The sequence below is a fragment of the Thermobia domestica genome, chromosome 12 (assembly GCF_964235325.1).
Source record: "Thermobia domestica chromosome 12, izTheDome1.hap1.1, whole genome shotgun sequence".
NCBI lineage: Eukaryota > Metazoa > Arthropoda > Insecta > Zygentoma > Lepismatidae > Thermobia > Thermobia domestica.
The window spans coordinates 101,655,271-101,675,288 of record NC_137465.1 but is presented as its reverse complement, the minus strand read 5'-3'; the positions used below and the strand labels follow the sequence as shown (position 1 = coordinate 101,675,288).

The 20,018-nt window shown below is 36.1% G+C and overlaps 1 protein-coding gene across 2 annotated transcripts in view; it reads left to right on the top strand.

The window, feature by feature from the left end:
* ClpX (Caseinolytic protease chaperone subunit) overlaps positions 1-20,018 on the top strand; it is an 84,103-nt gene that overhangs the window by 45,579 nt on the left and 18,506 nt on the right. For both annotated transcript variants that reach the window (XM_081733882.1, XM_081733883.1), the window contains exons 7-11: positions 737-901; positions 10,343-10,443; positions 12,994-13,149; positions 15,310-15,480; positions 18,680-18,808. In XM_081733882.1, coding sequence (XP_081590008.1) covers positions 737-901; positions 10,343-10,443; positions 12,994-13,149; positions 15,310-15,480; positions 18,680-18,808 — 722 coding nt within the window. The remainder of the gene's footprint in view (positions 1-736; positions 902-10,342; positions 10,444-12,993; positions 13,150-15,309; positions 15,481-18,679; positions 18,809-20,018) is intronic.

Genomic DNA, 20,018 nt, shown 5'->3' with positions numbered 1-20,018 from the left:
ATCCTTTTTCCTTACTTGTTTGTTTCTGCTCATTGATCATTGTGATCAATACAAACATTTGTAGTTATATGAGAAGGAAATGCAAGAACCGATTTTTTCCGTCACCTAATTTATACTACAGCTGAAATTACAATGAATTTGGAAGAGAGACAAGGTACGACTGTGGGGGCACGGTGGTTCAGTGGTAGAGCGTTCACCTCTGGTGCTTGGGGTCCCGGGTTCGAACCCAGCCCCCGCCAAGTGAACTTTGTGGTGGACAAACATCGTGCTCGTGGGTTTTCTCGGGGTTCTCCCGTTTCCTCCCACTTTCTTCATTCCACCATTTTCACTCATCTCTCATAATCACCGTCTCCTTTAGCCTAACCGGCATAACCGTGGGACGTAAAACTCAAAGATTTCATTTCATTTCAAGGTACGACTGAACCAAGCGATCGAACCCTGTGTCTGGCTGTTATCTTGGTATGTTATCCACTACGCAGCTTAATGCTCCCTAAAACCAGCCACATACCTTAAATTATGAGGACGGTGCTCTACGTCGGAGATCACATAAGCTGTTCCACAATTGACTGCATGGACAAATCCAGTGACTTATTTTGAACAAAAACCCACTTTTTTTTTTTAATATATTCGAGAAATTAAGCAACAAGCTCATTTTTTACGTGCCATGTTCACATTGATTTTGTGTTACATAAAATTTAGTATTTTTATAGAGGTGGTTTCATTTTTATACTTTCAGGTAAAACCTTATTAGCACAGACAATAGCTCAATGTCTTGATGTTCCGTTTGCAATATGTGATTGTACGACACTTACTCAAGCTGGCTACGTAGGGGAAGATATTGAAAGTGTTATAGCAAAATTACTTCAAGATGCCAACTATAATGTTGAAAGAGCACAGATGGGTAAGTAATAAGTAATATATACCGGGTGTACAACGTCCAGTGCTTGTAAATTATAAATGGCTAAAGATAGAAAGTTGAAACAAAAAATGAGATAGGGAAATCGTCTTGCACAGTTGCATAAAACCCACATTAAATGGTGGCCATTTCGGAAACTGTGTGCCCCACACAAAAAGGATTTTCCTACAAAAGTTTTTTTTTTTTTCTATGATATATCAAATAACGTACCTTCCCATTTAAAATTTTCGAATGACCCAGTGTTCCCTGATAAAGGCTCTGTGGGGAAACAATACTCTCCATTCAGAATATGTGTTACAAAGTAGCAACATTGTAATGTCGCTTTCTAGAAACCCTTTACTTGTAACTACCACCACAATGTTTGTGATTTGTTTTTGTTTGTGATATCAATAATCTCGTGACGTCGCTTCCCTTTTCAACACAAATTTTCACATGGTTTTCAACTACCAATTTATTTCTAATTTTGTTTTATGTATAGTAGTACCTGTGATCGTATGATATAGCAACAGAGTTCGTAGAGTTAGCAAACACTTAATTCATTATTTATATAGTGAACTCCATATGAAAGTTCAGTATTTATCATATGTATGCATAATTCAGGGGAAAAACTGCTAGCAGTTATAACTTACAAAAATTATTGAAAACACCGATTCTAAATGAGTTTCTCGGTTACTATCTTCGATCATTCTGTTGATCAGGTTTAGTTATTATGTTTTCCAACTTTTTTTTTTTTTTCAATTTTTCTTGTGTATCGCTGATTCTAATCTATCCTTGCACTATATTTCTGTACATATTCCTTGCACTATATATACATTGTTGTTACAATTTTGATGGCGTCATTAATAGTTCACAACTCTGAATGAGACAATTAATGTTTAAAGTATTTATCTCCAAATTGAAATAAATGCATTACGTTGGGTTGAAAATATATGTTCCATATTAATTTTATCCACACGTGTTAGAAAGTTTCCTAAAATTCAACTTCTAAAGAAAGAAAGGAGGCAATTTCTGTAATATTCTGAGTTTCTACTGCATATTCATAAAATGCGTATATGTGTACTTGCATGGTCATTTTACAATCACTATAACTAGTGCCTGTTGTCTTGTGTGTTAGTTTATTGTAAACAGTGACTGCTTGAAGTGAAAAATGTCTTCAAAAAGAAAAGTGTCAATCGGACAGTGCTTTACAAAGTGAAAATTATTGAACAGCTTGATAAAGGCGTAAGTAGTGGCAAAAACTTAGGAGAGGCTTGGGATTTAGAAACTTCAAACATTTCAGACTTTAAGAAAAATCGTACGTCTATTATAAATTTTGTTTCTGTATTGGAGCGTAATGACGGTAGTGCAAGTAGAAAAGTAATGAAAATTTCTGAAAATTATAACGTACCGATTCTATCGGTAACGATACATTGCAGGTTTAATTTGAATGTGGTTTGAATTTGTGTTTTAGGTTGGTGGCTCAGTCGTAGAGCGTTCACCTCCAGTGCTTGGGGTCCCTGGTTCGCTCCCAGCTCGCGCCGTGTGGACTTTGTGGTAGACAGACATCGTGCTCGTGGGTTTTCTCTGGGTTCTCCCGTCCCCCGTCCCCCCACTTTCTTCATTCCACCATTTCACTCATCATCATCGTTTCCTTTAGCTTAACCGGCATATGCGTGGGACGTAAAACTTAAAAGATTTCATTTGTGTGTGTGTGTGTGTTCTAGGTTGTGTTAGGTTGCGTTCAATTTATTATTATTGAGTTCCGTATGAACTTATCATTGATAACCCTTCTATTTAATGTTCAGTAATGTTACGGTTGTATTGTTATAATATTCGTATTTTTATTTGTGCCATATACATAGGGATACATTTGACCGATGCTGACTTTGTGATTCAAAATCTCAAATAAGCTAGGTAAACATTAATACGACTTGGTAGGCCTTCATTTAAATTAATTCGGTAATGATACGTGATAGATATTTTGCACTACAATTGTCTAATTACAATATAAATGTTATCTTCATTGGCAGTATATTCTATATCTGCAGACCATGTTGTCAGTGGAGAGTAAAACCGGTAGATAACCAGTACGTAACGGTGACCGTAAAAATTGAATTATTCTGAGAACCTAACTTAAATTAAACGTTCAGAGTCAGACCGTCTTTTCAGCATGCATGATATGCTAGTTTCATAACATGGCACCATGTACATGTATATGAATACGAGTTATCCCGCTACACGAAACGAACACTTACATGTAGTTATTTTTAAAATTTCATTATTTCAGGTTAATAGTTAATTTGGCTTCGCGATTGATAGTACTTACTCTTAAATCTATCCTGTAATATTCCTGCAGTCTTTGTTATGTGATTCTTTCTGGAACCGAGGCTAAACTATCATTATAACTATCGTTTCCTTTTCGCTTTTCATTTATTTGTACTATTGCAAGTATTACGCTATTCTTTTGTTTCGAGATGACAATGGATTGAGTTGCATGACGAGATTAGGTGAGAATAATAAATAAATTTTTGTACGACTTAGAAAGTTAAATTTTTAGGATTCATATATATATTTAATAATAAAAGTTTTTAAATGCGAGCGGGTAATGATGTTTACATTTGTTATTATTAGGATGTGATATATTATGCTTGATCTGCGGGTAAGCATGTCAAGTGCACATATAGAGGAAAGGAAACCCGTTTACTTAAACATACTGTGACGACGCAGAGTGATCGGAATTTAGAAATTATCTAGCTAAATTGCTTCTTTCGGCCAACCTGTGGAAAAATTTTGTTTAGAAACAACCTGTACTACATTTTGGTGATAAATGATCCTCTGTGCTAAATTGTGGAACCTCATGTGGACAATCGTCACGAATTAACGTTCGTTTCGGCCATAATTGAAATGGCATCACGGAACAAGCAGAACTGTTAATAGCGGCGGGATCCGACCGAAAATAAATCCAAATGGGAGTGAAATTTGGTTGAGTCCGGGAGCTAATCAACAATGCTTAAGTTACTAGAACTCAGGTAACCTAAAATTTTCTTAAATTTTTAGACGATCAGGAAGTCGAAATTTCTAGAACCAATATGGCGACTTCAATGCTACCATCATAAGAATCATTATTGAAGTAATCTTGAGTGACTGTGTATAATATTTTATGTATGTGTTGAAAGTAATGGATATAAAAATGTTAGGTTAAAATCTTGTACGGCGTCACACATCTCAAACATTCTTTGATCGTCTCTCCACTGATGTAGTTTAATTAAGCAAAGATCTGTCAGAGTCTTCTAGAACAATGATGGTAACATTGAATAACTTCCGTTTCTATGTCTTCTTTCTTTCAACAGCGTTATTAACTTGAAATAGCTTGTAAATTTCTATGAACATGAGGAATCCATAAATTAGATAAATTCTGAACCCTTAAGCACAAATTATTTTGGAAATCTTGAATTAATTATATAATGAATTTGGCTGATTAGTTATACCACATTTATATATATATATATATATATATATATATATATATATATATATATATATATATATATATATATATATATATATATATATATATATGTGTGTGTGTGTGTGTGTGTGTGTGTGTGTGTGGCACGTCCCTCGTTTTGAATTTTCGTTTCTGTAATTCTCCTCATTACGATTGATATGTGTAGTGAAGTAACTCTAAAGTGCTGTATGGTAGTTTTTGTAGGTTTTGCATGCACATTTGTATATATTTCGTATGTCATTAATTTCATTGTGTGTGGTTTAGTGGCTGAATTGAGTAAGTCAATACTATGGCCATACAGAGCGATGCCTCATATCTGCCACTGTTTTCTTCTAATTCAGAAATAAAGAAAACGTGAAACTGTGGGATACAGAAAGGAGGATAGTATCGCTCGTTAAACCAACATATGGAATGGGACAGCTTGAATGTTAGAGTCATAGAATTCAATACAATGCTGTTATAGGAGGAGAATTGTAATTCTACTTGTGTGTCATTTTCTTGTTATCATGTTTCGTATAATTATAATGAGATGCGATCAGTTTGTAATATCATAGAGGTGCTGCATATGTTAGTACAATGAGTTTTTTTTAAACAGAAAAGTAAGATTTTTTCTCTCTTCTTTCGTTCTTTCTCAATATAAACAACCAATTTAAAATATTCAATAATTTATTTCTGTATGAGAGAATACATCAAAATTTGTGTTATGAAAGCAAATAACAAAGAATGGTACTTTGTATGAATAGTAATGTAAGTCTTTAACAGTTTACAAAAATTTTCTATTTAAATATCTTTCCTTCGTTCGAACGGTATTGATGTTATCCATCTTAACCACAATGTTGAATATTTTGTATTCCATTATCTGAAAACAATAAAAAGTCAATGATAAATAAATCAAACATTCTATTTCAGTTTTGTGTCATAATTAAACTGTTATAGTAAAAAAAATCTCTCTCTCTCTCTCTCTCTCTCTATAGATATATATATATATATATATATATATATATATATATATAAAATAAACAGAATAGTACCTTATTCTAGAAAAGTTGCAAATTTTTTACAAGCGGTTACTACTTTGGTAAGGACTTGGAAAAAAAAAATGGAACGTATTGGGAGTAAGCGTTGGATTTTGAAAAATTAAACTGGGCTTTATTATTATTATTATTATTATTATTATTATTATTATTATTATTATTAATGACATTTTCAAATTGGCGTGTGCAACCAGAATTTGGCTCGATGGAAATGAGACTGAGAATGAAATTTTAATTTGTTTAATTGTAAAGTCAAAATTTAAATTATTTTTCAAAGTAAGGAGCTAGACGATGCCGGTTTTAAATAGTTTCTTCAACAGAGGTCGGTTGCAAATTCTTTATCTGAACACACAATTTGTGAGAAAGCATAAATATTTACTGAAAAAAATGGACGGTTTGTCTGAGTTCAAAGCGAGTAATGATTGACTCCTTAACTTTAAGGTTAGGCATAACATTCGAGAGCTTGATTTATGCTGTGAAAAATCTTTCTGCCAATAACGATGCAGCTAAAAAGTTTCTGGAGAAATTTAAAACCGTTACGGAGGCTTACGATCTAGTGTTTTTGTACAGTGCTCATGAAACTGGCCTTACGTGGAAAGCACTGCCTTTCAACTTTGGCTTAAAAGAATAGGTCACAAAGTCAAAAAAGTTAGTGTGACAAGCAACATGCAGCCATCGAATCACTTTGCTTCTGGTGGGTGAGTCAGTGAAGCGTAGAGCTTTCACAAAGTTTTTAAAAAAGGTTGATGTATAAGAGTAAATAATAATAATAGAAACAAAAATGCTTGAATGACAGCTGCATTGTTTACAGAGTGGTTTAATGATGTGTTTGTTCCAAAAAAAAAAATAAAATAAAAAAATAAAAAATCAAGAAACTTCGGGAGAAAAGGAAATATCTTACTCATTGCTCTTGAAAGAGACGATGGCAGTTTTGAAGTTCCCTTCTTTGCACCCAATATGACAGGTTTGCTATAGCTGATGAATCAGGGGGTGATTGAGTGCATGAAACGCCACTGTTTAAGGCAGCTATTAAGAAAGCAGATGAAGATGGGGAGGGTAGCCCAGCATGAAGTAAAAATGACAGGAAAGATTACTCTATATGATTGCCGACTCATGGAATTCTGAGAAAGCTTTAACTTAAAAGAGTGCCTAGAACAAACTTATATGAAATTTCACCAAAAGAAGAGGTTCAAAAGGAAGAAGAAAAAGCAAGTCAAATTGTTGAAATAGAAAATGAAGACGATATTTCAGCGGAAGAAATTAAGAACATTATTCAACAAATTCCTAATTGTTCTGAGTGCACTTCAGATAACATAACTCTGTTTCCAAATGCTGACTGACGATGAAATTTTAGAGAGCGTATTAGACGGCACTCGTCAGAAAGACTAAGACGACGACATTGTTCCAGTTGAATCAGAAACAGGGTATACTGGAAGTGAGTGACTGAAAAAACAGCCCGAGTGAGACCACCTTCAGCTGCTCACAGTGAAGCGATGAGAGTCCTGGTGGCATGGACATGTTCAAGTAGGCTTACATACCATACAGTTGCTTTTTTTCTTGTTTTGTTTTATACTACTGTGGTTTGTAAAACTGCGTATGCATCATAGTACAGTACTTTACTACAGTATAGCGAATACATTTTTTCTTGCCCTTTTTCCGGATCAAGTCCGGATAATCACGCTCTCTGTACATACATTAAAGCAAAATTAGTGTAAAAGGTAACCAAGAAATTCTGTCGCTTTTTGCGAATGGAGATAAGGCGAAGGCCAGTTGTTGATGTAGGTATATCCAATATATTACCTGGTTATGGCAGTTCAGTTACACCGTGAACTTGGGTAAAGACACAGTGAACGTGAGACTCCACAGAGCGTCATAAGGGCATGTACGATGAGTTCAAACTGCGGTCAAAACGCCGCTGCAGCGGGGCGGAAGATATGCAAGGCCTTTGATGAGAGTGTCGTGACTACACGAACAGTGCAGCGAAGGTTTGACAAGTTTAAGGACGGTGACGAAACACTCGAAGACGCACCAAGTGCCGGAAGATCAACATACGTACAAAATGAAGATATGCAGGCAGCAATTGAGGCGAATAGTGGCCCGACATGTGAGGAACTGGGCCTACAATTCAGTGTGAGTGGAGAAATAATTCGCAGCACCTCCATCAACTTGGGAAACACTACAAGTTGGGTCGATGGGTCCCACATGATTTGACTCCGGGCCAGAGGGCAACGCGAGCACACACCTGTGTTGCTTTGCTGTTTCGTCTGAGGAAAGAACCATTTCTGGACAGGGTGTTGACATGTGATGAGAAGTGGGTCCTGAACAAAATACTACGGTGCCGTAATGATTGGTTAGCATCCCATGAACAGGTTCCTAAACGGCCGAAACCAGCACTGCACCAGAAGAAGGTCCTCCTGTGTGTTTGGTGGACTGCTAGCGGCATCGGGAACTGCTACCAGCTCGTCAGAGCATCAGTGCAACTGTGTACTGTCAGCAATTGAACCGTGTTGAAGAAAAACTCAAAACTCTGGAGCCAGCACTTCTGAATCGCAAAAGGGTCTTCCTGTTACCGGGCCGTCCCCCATGGGGGCCCAAGGCCCATCTTTAAATTTTTAAATATTAACAGGGGGCGAGTGATACATCGTTCAATAGATCTTTAAAAATAAAAAGCGCTGTGGCAAAAGATTTTTCATATCGGTCACTGTACGAGTATTCAAAGTGGCCGCCAAGACATGTTGCCTGTATCAGATAAAACGTCCAGTACCACTAATATGAAAACGGTTGAATATAAATGAACCGAACAAAAACTCAAATAGAAAATGTCATGGGGCACATCGATTGGTATTGTCGCGGTGGCTCCTAGGACCACTCTTCATGGGGGGCTACGGCCCAACTTCAAAATTGTAAATGGAAACATGGGGTGAGTGATACCTCGATTCGACATATCTTTAAAACTAAAAAGCGCTGTTGCAAAAGATTGTTCATATGTGTAATCGTTTTCAAAATGACCACCAAGACATGGTACCTGTATCAGATGATGTCCAGTACCACTAATATGAAAAATTGTTAAAGATTAATGAACAGAACAAAAATTCGAATAGTAAATCACAGAGGGTATTTATCATTCCACGGCTCGAGAATGTTGCAGCAGAGGAAAAGATGATTAGAATGAAAGTGCCATAATTCAAAGGAGGAAATCTAATTTCTAGAAAATTATCACTCCAACCTCCCTCCATAAGAAGATGAAGCGGGAAGGAACGGTGAAATATGCAAATGAGAACCTTAGTTTTTGCAAATTGTGTCTCCGAAACAAAATTATGTTAAATGTGTTTTTATAAGAGATAGATATCACTGTAATGGGATAAAGTATGTAAAATTCTTGTTCAATGGTACCTTCCATTTTGATTGCAGCAATGATTTGTTGCAAAAATGAATCAACTGCAATGCGAAACAAATTTGTCGAACAATGCAATTTTAGAACAATGTGTACAAACGTTGGTTTTGTTCAACAGTCGTCTGCATGATATTGGTTCTTTTCCTTTTATGTCTTCTTGCATATGATAGAATATGAGCTTGACTGGAATGTTGTTCACAGTTACATTCTGAATAACTTTCAGCGGTAATCTCAGTTGTGATCCTCAGTAAAGAAACAGTACATACTGATGCAGATGCCTCCCAAACATCTTGCACGCATTGCGTTAAGTTATCAGGGGCGATTATTAAATTATAATTTTCTAAGAATTACATTTCCTCTTTCGCCTTATGTCAATTATACTTTAATAATCTTTTCTCCGTTGCATTATTCTCGAGCCGTGGAATGAGAAATAGCCTCTGTGATTTCCTATACGAGATTTATTCTGTTTATCTCCAACTGTTTTCATATTAGATGTACTGGACGTTTTATCTGATACCGGCACCATGTCTTAGCGGCCATTCTAAAAACGCTGATCCATATGAAAAATCTTTTGCCACAACTCTGTTTAGTGTTTGAAGATCTATCGAACGAGGTATCACTGGACCAATATTTTGGTATAAAATTTCTAAGTTGGGCCCTGGGCATCCATGAAAAACGATCCTGCGGACACCGCGAGAACATTATTCGACGTGCCCCATTACATTTTCCTGTTTCGCTTTTTGAGTGTTCATTTATTCAACCGTTTTCATATTAGTTGTTCTGAACGTTTTATCTGTTACAGGCATCATGTCTTGGCGGCCATCTTGGATACAGTGACATATGAAAAATCTTTTGCCACAACGCTTTTTAGTTTTTATAGATCTATCGAACGATGTATCACTCGCCCTCTGTTTCCATTTAAAAATTTAAATTTGGGTCCTGGGCCCCCATGGAGGACGGCCCTGTAAGAGGAGGATCTTTTGCGATTCAGAAGTGCTGGCTCCATATAAAGAAAGATAACAATGTCCAAATTGTTAGATACATACTTCCCTTTAGTGGCATTTTTACCACAAGGCGACTATAGACGTCCACCTAAGAACGCCAAGCTGCTCGTAAAAATATAATTGGAAATCGTTTTTGTTTCGGTTCATCTTAATGTTGTATTTGTTTTATTGTTGTCCAGCGTTAACAATATGCGCGCATGTTAGGTAAACTATATCCTACTAACACTGTTTCTTGGTAAAGAATATAATCATGAAAGCTATGGCAATTTCCTTACTCTCCCCTCAGAAAAAAAAAAAAGCTTAAACTCAAAATTTACCCAGCTGAGAACAAAACTCATACTACTTTTTATAAAATTTTATTTACGGGGACGTTAAATTTGTGCTTTGCCTAAGGGCTCAGATTACTTAAAAATTCCCCTTATTTATTTATTCAAGAAGATAATACAGTTCCATTGCGGCATATTGATACGAGCATTCTTTAATAATATACTTTATTATTTGTAACAGGTATAGTTTTCTTGGATGAAGTAGACAAAATCGGAGCTGTGCCAGGTATCCATCAACTGAGAGATGTTGGAGGGGAGGGAGTTCAACAAGGAATGCTAAAGGTAACCAACTAGAACTTCAAGTATGAATGTGAAAACAGTAATGTGAAGGTCCTCCGCCTTATTCTAATATTGTGGATAGTCATTCTTATTAATTACTTCTATATGTGGTTTTTTAAAGTAGTATATTTTTTTTACTATTTTAAAGCTTCGTAGGGTTTTTTAAAATTAATAATTGCAGTGTAATTGTACACCTCCCTCATTTCGTTATTGCATGTAACAATCTTTCAAGGCTTCTATATGCATTGCATTTAATTATGTTTTCTGCTTTTATATAGTATTTTAAATATAGGTTGTAGATTGTGGTATTGCCTTCACTGTATAACTTCATTTTGCAGTATACGAATATATTTAAAGTATGAGCCAAAAAGCATCCGCAAATTTTAGAATATAACTTTGGTGACGTATGGTCTATGAAGTTCAGAAGATTGTCTTTAAGAGATCATGAAGACTCTTGGGGCATATTTCCGTTCTTTTGAATTTGGTGTATCAATAGTGAGCTGGTTCTTAAAATTTAATGGAACATTAGAGCATCTATGTAGTACACTAGCATGTAACCGCCTTTTTCATGCCTTACGTTCGTAGTTTTTGTTGTTATTCGCATAGAATTTTTCCGTCGAATTTTTCCCTGCCACCTTCACTTAGAAGTAATAAAAGTTAAACTTAATCGCAAACTTTGGTCGAAAAATTAATAACTTAAAGTTCGTTGCTTTTCATTTACGAAATTCAACATGTCCTTACTCTGTAATTGTTTTAGTGATACTTGAATTCAAGCTTATATGTATAGGTGAGTGGGTGTTCTGCACAAAGGCAAGTTTTTGCTCATTTGCGAAGAGGGCTACGCGGGGTAATTAGACCAGGTAAGTAAGTACGGATGGGGTGGCTGGTTTCTTTTTGCTGTGGTATAAGTTTACCTGAAAAACAGGAAATTAGCTGGTTAAGGAATAGATTAAGATTAGAATTGGGAACATGAAGCACAGAAAAACTGTGTAGTTACGATTACATTTGCCATACATGCACTTGTTTGTATCAGTTAATATTTTCTCAATATGCTCCTTGACATTATATAGTTAACTAGTCAGATCCTTGAAGGAGGTACAGTATATATTACGGTAGGTGCTCAGAAGTCTTGTTGGACTTCGTATACTTTCGTAGTGCTCCCTGCACATTTCGTTTCGAGATGAACCAAAAAAAAACTTTAGTCTGAAGACTGTTGTTAGTGTAGTGAGTTCGAAAAACCAGTATTGTATGCCTGTTATGCTTTATGCTATCGATATGGAAATATATCAAGTATTCGGTAAATGTGAGGTACATAAGCTGATCATGCAATGGTATTTAGCAGCTGTAAGAGCGGCGAGGAATCTCTCAGATATCATCACATACGGGATGTTGAGAAACCATAGACAAGGCACTCAGAAAGGTCGATAAAACCCAAACATGTGAGAACTGGAAGAAGCATTCAATTACGGTGCAGAAACCATTGGCCACCACCTCCATCGATTTGGGAAAATATATAGTTTGACCTAAGTATAGATATAGTTAGGGAAAAGATATGAATCAGATCCTACATGAGTTTACTGCAGCTCTGAAAGCGACACTAGAAAATGCTTGTGTTTGTTGTTATCGTTAGAACAATGACCTGTTTCTGAACAGAACCCTGAATACGATGAGAAGTTTTTTATTATTATTTTAATTTTAATTTTTATTCTTTATTATTATTATTATTATTATTATTATTATTATTATTATTATTATTATTATTATTATTATTACTATACTTCCCGGCGCTGTCGTCATTTCTTAGCCCTACATGGGCCCACTCCGAAACAACCAAAGCCACTGCCGCATGAACAAAAGTTTATCTTGTGTGTTTGGACTATTCCAAGTACATCGTGGACTACTGCCGCCTGAGCAAACGATCAATGCAACTCTCCGTACCAATTGGAAAGTGCACATGAATAATTGACAACTGTACAGCAATTTCGTGTGAGTCATAGAAATATTATTCTGCTTCTGTGAAGCGACATATTGTTAAGGTCACGTGTCACACCATTATCCGACTTCGAAAATCGCTAATTATAATGTCCCATATTCCATGTGTATTACACCATCGGATTAACATTTGTTTCATTCGTTAAATAAGTATGTGCGGAGAAAATGGATTCGAACTCTTAAGAAGGTGCCCCACAGACTGGACGACTTCTTTGTTTTATGTTCCCATGAGTTCTACCACTTCGGGATTCATAGACTGCCTAAGCGATGGAGATACATTATTGATGCTGATTGGCGTTTTTTTTTTCTTCTTTCTTTCTTTCTTTCTTTCTTCAAGTAAATTTTGCTGCATGCTGCACCTTTCTCATTGTAGGATCAAAATCAGACAAAACTTACTTGGGTAATTTATACGAGCTAAGTGTAAAATTAGCCATGAAGATGTGTTGAGACAGCTGTTTTATAACAATCAGAAAAAAATAAAAGTTATTCATAGACATTTGTTTATTTCATGACCGTGCCCTTATTATATTTTAGTACCTACATTGTTGTATACCTTTGCAGATGCTCGAAGGCACTATTGTAAATGTTCCAGAACGAAATTCTCCAAGAAAGTTGCGAGGTGAAACGGTTCAGATAGATACTACAAATATCCTTTTTGTTGCTTCTGGTGCGTTTAATGGTTTAGATCGGCTCATAAGTAGAAGAAAAAATGAAAAGGTATGTTCCTAGTAGATAGTGTTCAATAAATTAGAGTTGTTTTTTTAAATCTAATAACTGATATAATTTTCTTCTGGAGACAAATGTTCACATTCTGTAAGGAACATCTGCCCCTAATTCAGCGTAAATGTACTATGTCTGAAAAGGAGCAACAGTCATTTCTAGATACGTCATTGTTGCTCAATAATAAAAGTTTTTAATTTATGGTTTACTACCCTGATTGATATGGTCGGTGTAAATAGCATTTAATCAGGGTAATATTTGATACGCATTCTTTTATCACCCGATGTAGATGTCAATTTTCTAAACGTATTATTATTATTATGTAAATATTTTTCATTCATGATATGTGAAAACCGTGCAATGTGAAGATAAATTTTACCGTTGGTCATTTGGAAATTGTTTCTGCAGATTATGAACATGTTAACTTATGTCGAGAGGCTACTTTAATGAGTATGAATGTACGTCTGCATTTCATATATAGAAGGTTGTTCTCTTTATATCGTACTAATTTTGAAAGCTACTCACCTTACAAGTAACCACGCCGTCACCACCGCTAATGCTCAATTGGAGCAAACTCGGGCGGAGCACGAGCAAAGAAATTCGGTCCCACTCTGGCTTGCAAGCTTTCTAGAGAGCAGCGAGGATGCTCGGATGCCGATGTTAGAGAGGTCTTTTCAATAGGCGAAAACCACAGAAATCCATTGAACTGGCATCAGGGCTCCTTACTGGATTGTTTTGGTACGGATCGACACGAATTCCTGTTTCTTTCCTGGTAGAAACACATAAATGTTCTAGCGGGATGACCTGTAGCTTTGTATCTACATAGATCCTCAGTTGGTTGATGTTTACACCGTCCGGTTGTGAAATGTCGATCTGAAGCATAGGTGTCATAATAGATTTCTGAAAGTATCTTGCATTCAATTATACGTTTCTATCAACCTTTCCTATCAGGAACTTTTCCGGAGAACTGATTCCGTAACAACCACAAAACCACGCTGGGAACGTTCCTGGCAGGGGCAAACAAACAGCAGCCCTTCGCATCGCTTTACGGTATGTCAGCGCCCAAATATGATCACTAGTAATGAGATATATGAATGTTTCATCCATTGTAATGGGTGTCTATCTGGACTCCTGTAGGTATTCTTCATACAATTTCTTGCAGTTCTTTTATCGTTCTGCTATGTGGCGGGAAGCAGGTGTGTACGCGGACTTTACGGACGCCACTTTCGAATAAACATGTTCACAGTTGAAGGTATGAATCGCTGGCGCATCTCACGTTAGGTCGGTGGATTTTCCCGGCAGACTGATCGGCCTATCCCTTTCTGCACTATGGACGTCACTTTCCGTATAGCTCGTTTCCTTGTGCTTTTCGCGGGCCACATTTTGGTTTGTGTAACGAATTCCAATAGCTTTCGTAGTAGCCATCCCAAGTATGAACCCATTTTCTTGACAGTTTTACCATGCATGTAAAAACGAGTATGGAAAAAGCCATAGCATACCCGTCCCATTAATAGTCCCAGGCCTATTTGATGATACTCAGCCACCTACAACCTCACACACACTACTGCTCACGATAGCAGATGTTTCGTTCTACCCCCGATCCGATTCCCAGCAGGAGCTTGCGGTTCGGATCACACATTAAGCTGTAGATCCATGTCTCATATAGTCTGAAAGAACCAATAGACTCCAATCCAACCAACCAAGCGTCATTCCACAGTAGCAATGGTGTTCCTAATTCTAATTCCGTCCGATATATGTATATATACTAAACAACTTTCTGTAAACCTGTTAATGTAAACCTTCCTTTTATTCGACCTGGTTTCTTTAGTCATACTTTATTATGTTATACTTTGCTGGTTGTTTTGTTTTGTAAGGAAGGAGTATTATAATTCTTATTTTCATTTCTGTATTAGAATTATGAAATAATAGCGTTATTTTAATGCTGATACTTAATGTTGCCTTTGGTAATTGAAAGAAATGGTAGTACAGTAGTTCCTAGGAATATTTGTCTGTGTATTGCTAAATTCCAATAAATTGCATAGAAGTTCCATGATCTAGTAGGTACTCTTCTTTGTGGTCCAGGGCTCTGTAATTGTTTTAAGTTTATAATAACTTTTAACTTTACACGTAACTGTTTAAAAATCATTTCCTGTTCAGTATTTAGGATTTGGAGCTCCGGCTACTGAATCTCCTGGAAGACGTGCCGCTACTCAAGCAGATATAGCAAATCAGAGTGCTGCTGTCTCTGCAGAAGAAGACAATGCAGAACGCGATGCTCTTTTGAGGGCTGTGGAAGCACGGGATCTTATCGAATTTGGAATGATCCCAGTACGTTGTTCTGTTTTTCTTTAGCATAGTTTTCACTCAATTACATGGATTTTTGTGTCCGTAAATAATGCACATTTTTTATATTTATGTGCATGACTGTAATTAGATATATAAATGTATTCCAATCTTAAGTATTATGAGTCAACTGTAGAAATCTAGAAGCAAGTATGCGACTGTGAGTGTATGTATTTTATGGCTAAGGAGCCAATTTATAAGTAAATTTATAACATTCTTACCACAAAATAGTGAAAACATACGAAAATTACGTATGTGTGGGTGAGCGGCTAGTTGGGTCAACTATACCTCTTTCCTCTCACTTTCATCCCCAAACTAGACTGATAATCCTCTGATCTCGAAAACACACACACTAAAAATCGGCGTATTTTCACGGAACATGTTTTATTTAAAATCAAGCAATCATTTCCTCATTGTTTATCCATTTCACCTTCAAGCAGTAGAAACGATTTTGAATCCTCTGAAAGTTTACGCCATATTTCACCAAAATCGAATGGATTTTTTTGACGAAAGATATCATGAAAGATACTTTTTTTTTTTTTTTTTTTAATCATAGGGGTTCATTTAATTCTTTATTTTTGACTGACTTCAACTTGGAGTATTTCCGGGTTGTGTGAGAGCATCAAAAACATATACACCATATTGTATCAAAATCAAATAATTTTAACTTGGGGGTGGGGGGAGGGGATAAGTTCATTCACGTTCTCATTAACATATCCACTCTACATTATGAAACTAAATTTTCCGCTCAATCTTGGGTGATTTTAATCTCAAAAAGAAAATATACGTACGAAGTTATTGCAGATTTTTTTTTCAGAAAAGGTATTGCGGGGGAAGGGATTGATCTACCTCTTATATTTCAGTAATTCTGATATGCAGAGGGAATAGTTGAGAAACCTCAAAGAAAATGTAGATCATATTACATCAAAAGCGAACATACTTTTCTTACCAAAATTATATATATTTTTAAAGTGGAGGAAGGAGATAATTTTTTGTCGTTTCTAATTCAAAATTATTCGGTGTGCATATGTTCAAATTTGCGACATGGAGTAAATTACGTACTCTTCATAATTGCAACCCAAAATAATAAGACTTCATTTCGAAAAGTTTGGGGAAGGTATACTGATTTTCATCAAAATCGGATAAGATAACGAGACTTCTTGTGGAGCAGACAAACACACAGTGACAACTTCAGAGTTCTACAAGAGGGAAGTCACATCAACAATGGGGGCGAAATTGGCTTTGTACTCCTTCACTACAAAATCAGTCCCCTTTTTCGGGACCTCTAGTGATTTTTCACTTTCTTTAGATTTTCATGTGAGGTACAAATACTACAGAAAACACAGCTAATATAACATTGCATAATCAATATCCAGTATGTATGGTACAGAGTTATTTAACTTAACTTTAAATACTTTATTCAGCGCAAATAATTCAGGCTATCCAAGAAGTGGAAAATAATTTATATTGCTTCTTCAAAATGAATTTCTCAATTGCTTCTATAAAAATCATTTGGTTACATATATAGTAATATGTATAATTATTATCAATGTAATATAAAATAGATACAAGAAAATTAAGTGCATAATATTTATTAACTTGTAAAATGGGACATGGTAATATTTTCATTATGCATGGAAATTCAAGTATTCATTCTGTTTCTGTCGTTCGTACAGCAAATGAGAATTCATTCGATCATTCATTTTCAGCACCAAGATGTAAACCTATTATTTGACGTTGAATCGGAGTCACATGTGCTTCCTGTTCCATGTGGAAGACGTGCTTACTAACTCTATATCCGCGAGAAAGCTCCAAAATATGCGTGTAATTCGTCAAGTCTAGCGGGGGTAGAATTTACTTCCCCCCCCCCTTCCCCGCCCATTCCTTCGTGAGTGTTTTCCGCCTTAAACCTATCTTGAGTGATTTAACAATGAGTTCGCGTGCTTGATTTCACAATGAAATTTCAGATGTAAATAATTTAAAATGTAGTTCAAGCTTATTCATTCGTTCTCTAAACGCTTGAATGTAAATAAATAAAAACACATCACAAAAAAAAAAAAAAAAAAAATTAAAAATTAAAAATACTAAAGTGCATTAAGAAAGTAAGTATTTTATTTTTGTTCGTAATAATTTGTGTATGAGCATTGTAAAGAAATCCTTCGTCTAAAATGTGGGAAGCTATTTCTCCTTTGAAACGATGTGAAACGTTCTATCTTCCACGACTACGAGGTCTTATGTCCACCTTCAATGTGTGACTGTGGAACTCGCAGAACCAGCATAGAGGTGAAAGGTAAAACCTTTTTGTCCACCCCCACTTCTTTCTCGCCCGCTAGGCGCAAGGAGTTAGATAGAAAGCGTTTCTTTCCTTCACGATAAAAGTGTGATTAAATTTGTATTATGTAAGGGCAGGCGTGAAAGGGCTGTTCTCTGAAGCAGGCTAACGCGAGAAAGAGCCAAGCTAAAGTCGCGATGCTAACGTTACAAATCCTAAATCAGGGTTGCAAACTCCAGACTAAAATATTTTTTTTAATTTCGGTTGCTCCTCATTCCTATACAGAAATAAATATCCTTAATTATTTTTTAACTTTTGTTTTTTGTATTAATTGGAAAAAACACTTGACTTTGTGATTACGTTACAAAGCCGCCTTTGCAGACACATATACGCAGGTTGAGTCGGATGGTACAGTCCGGAGCAAAAAAAAAAAAAAACCTGCAACATGAGCATGTAAGTCTATTGTTAAACCACGCCTAACAGCGCTGGGAATCAACATAACGTCTAAGTGGAACGAATCACGCCATAAGAAATCTCGGCGTCCTCCCTTGCAAGTTCGACTCGTAGTTCCAGGTGGTTCCAGGTTCGACTCCTGGTGAGATTAGAGAATTTTTGGCAGTTACTTCAATACGTAAGTTCATTGTGGAGCTATTTGAAATAAGAAGCAAGACTGTAGTTTAAAAATGCAGAAATAACCGCGATGGGAGCTGTGTGCTATCACGGTATTAAAACACTGGCCAGCCATAGCTCTTCATGACTTGTTAAGCCAGAAATTGATTATTATTACTGTTAATACTTTTATTTAAAAATATTTAATGGGAAAATAGTCTCCATCGAACTATCCTTTGAAATCCTCTATTTCCGTGTTCATTTCACACGGTGTTTAATAATTTGCGTTCTTCTTCGTTACAGGAATTCGTTGGACGTTTTCCAGTCTTGGTACCATTCCATTCTCTAAATCAAGAGCTTTTAGTTAGAATTCTTACAGAACCACGAAATGCAATGGTACCGCAATATCAGATGCTTTTCGGCATGGATAAGGTAAGCACTTTTTAGAAATTCAAAGAACATATTCTTAATCCCGAATAAGGGGGCCCAGTGGTAGGACACTTACCTCTGATGTGTGGTGTTCCTGGTTCGATCCCCGACCAAGTAAGTTTATGGTGGACATCATGTCCGCGGGGTTCTTTCGGGATACTCCCGTTTCCTACTATACTCTTACTCTATCAATTCTTCCATCATCCATTACTTACTTTAATCATTTGTCTCCTTTAGTCTCAAGGGGATAAACGTGGGACATTAAACTGAAAGATTTCATTTCTTTTCATTTCATTTTTAATCCGTAATAATTCCACCGGGCCCTTGTTCATAGGTTATAAAAATAAGAGTAAAAACAATAAAAAACATCTAAGAAATCAAAAACGAATGAGCACAGTAAGGAAGAATAGGCCAAAACCACCTTTTGATGTATATTGTTCTTGCGTAAGAAAATATTATTATTATTATTATTATTTGCTAGCACTGTATTTCTCATACTGTTACATTTATCCTGCATGAAAAAGAATCATTAACAGAGCCGAAAACATCGATTTATCATGTAGGAATTAAAATTCAAAATAAATGTAGTGATTAAGACTATTGAATAGCGTGCTCTGATCAGGAGTAGACTATATATCAGCTTGTATAAAAAATGTTGAACCTTCGAAGTTCAAAATTAAGAAACATTTGTTGTGATTTGAATTAACATTGTGAAACCACATATGCACCACTGCCATTTTCCCGACAACGCACAGTGGTTCAGAACGAGCAAAAATCTGGCCAAAACCTATAACTGTTTATAACAATGTACAAAATGCTTCTAATGTCCCAAATATGTGAAAATTGTATATTTATAGTACTACGAATTAACGAACACGTTCATCGTTCGGTTGCACTAGCTTTATCTGCACGACAGAGTTAATAGGAAATGTTTGTAAATACTGATAAAGTCTGTGTATTGGTATGCATTACGTCAGTACACTCACACTTACAAATCTGCACTGCACTACACTCACACATACAAGTCTTCATTACACTCACGCACACAAATGAAAAACTAGAATTGATTTTGTCAACCACATTTGTACGTCAATCATCACTATCACTGTCAATATCGCTGAATGAAAATGAGATGCCTTCATTATTTTGGATGCCTTCCCCTCCACGCTCCGACGTCTTTAACAGCAGTCGTCCTTCATGTGACAAGCAACGT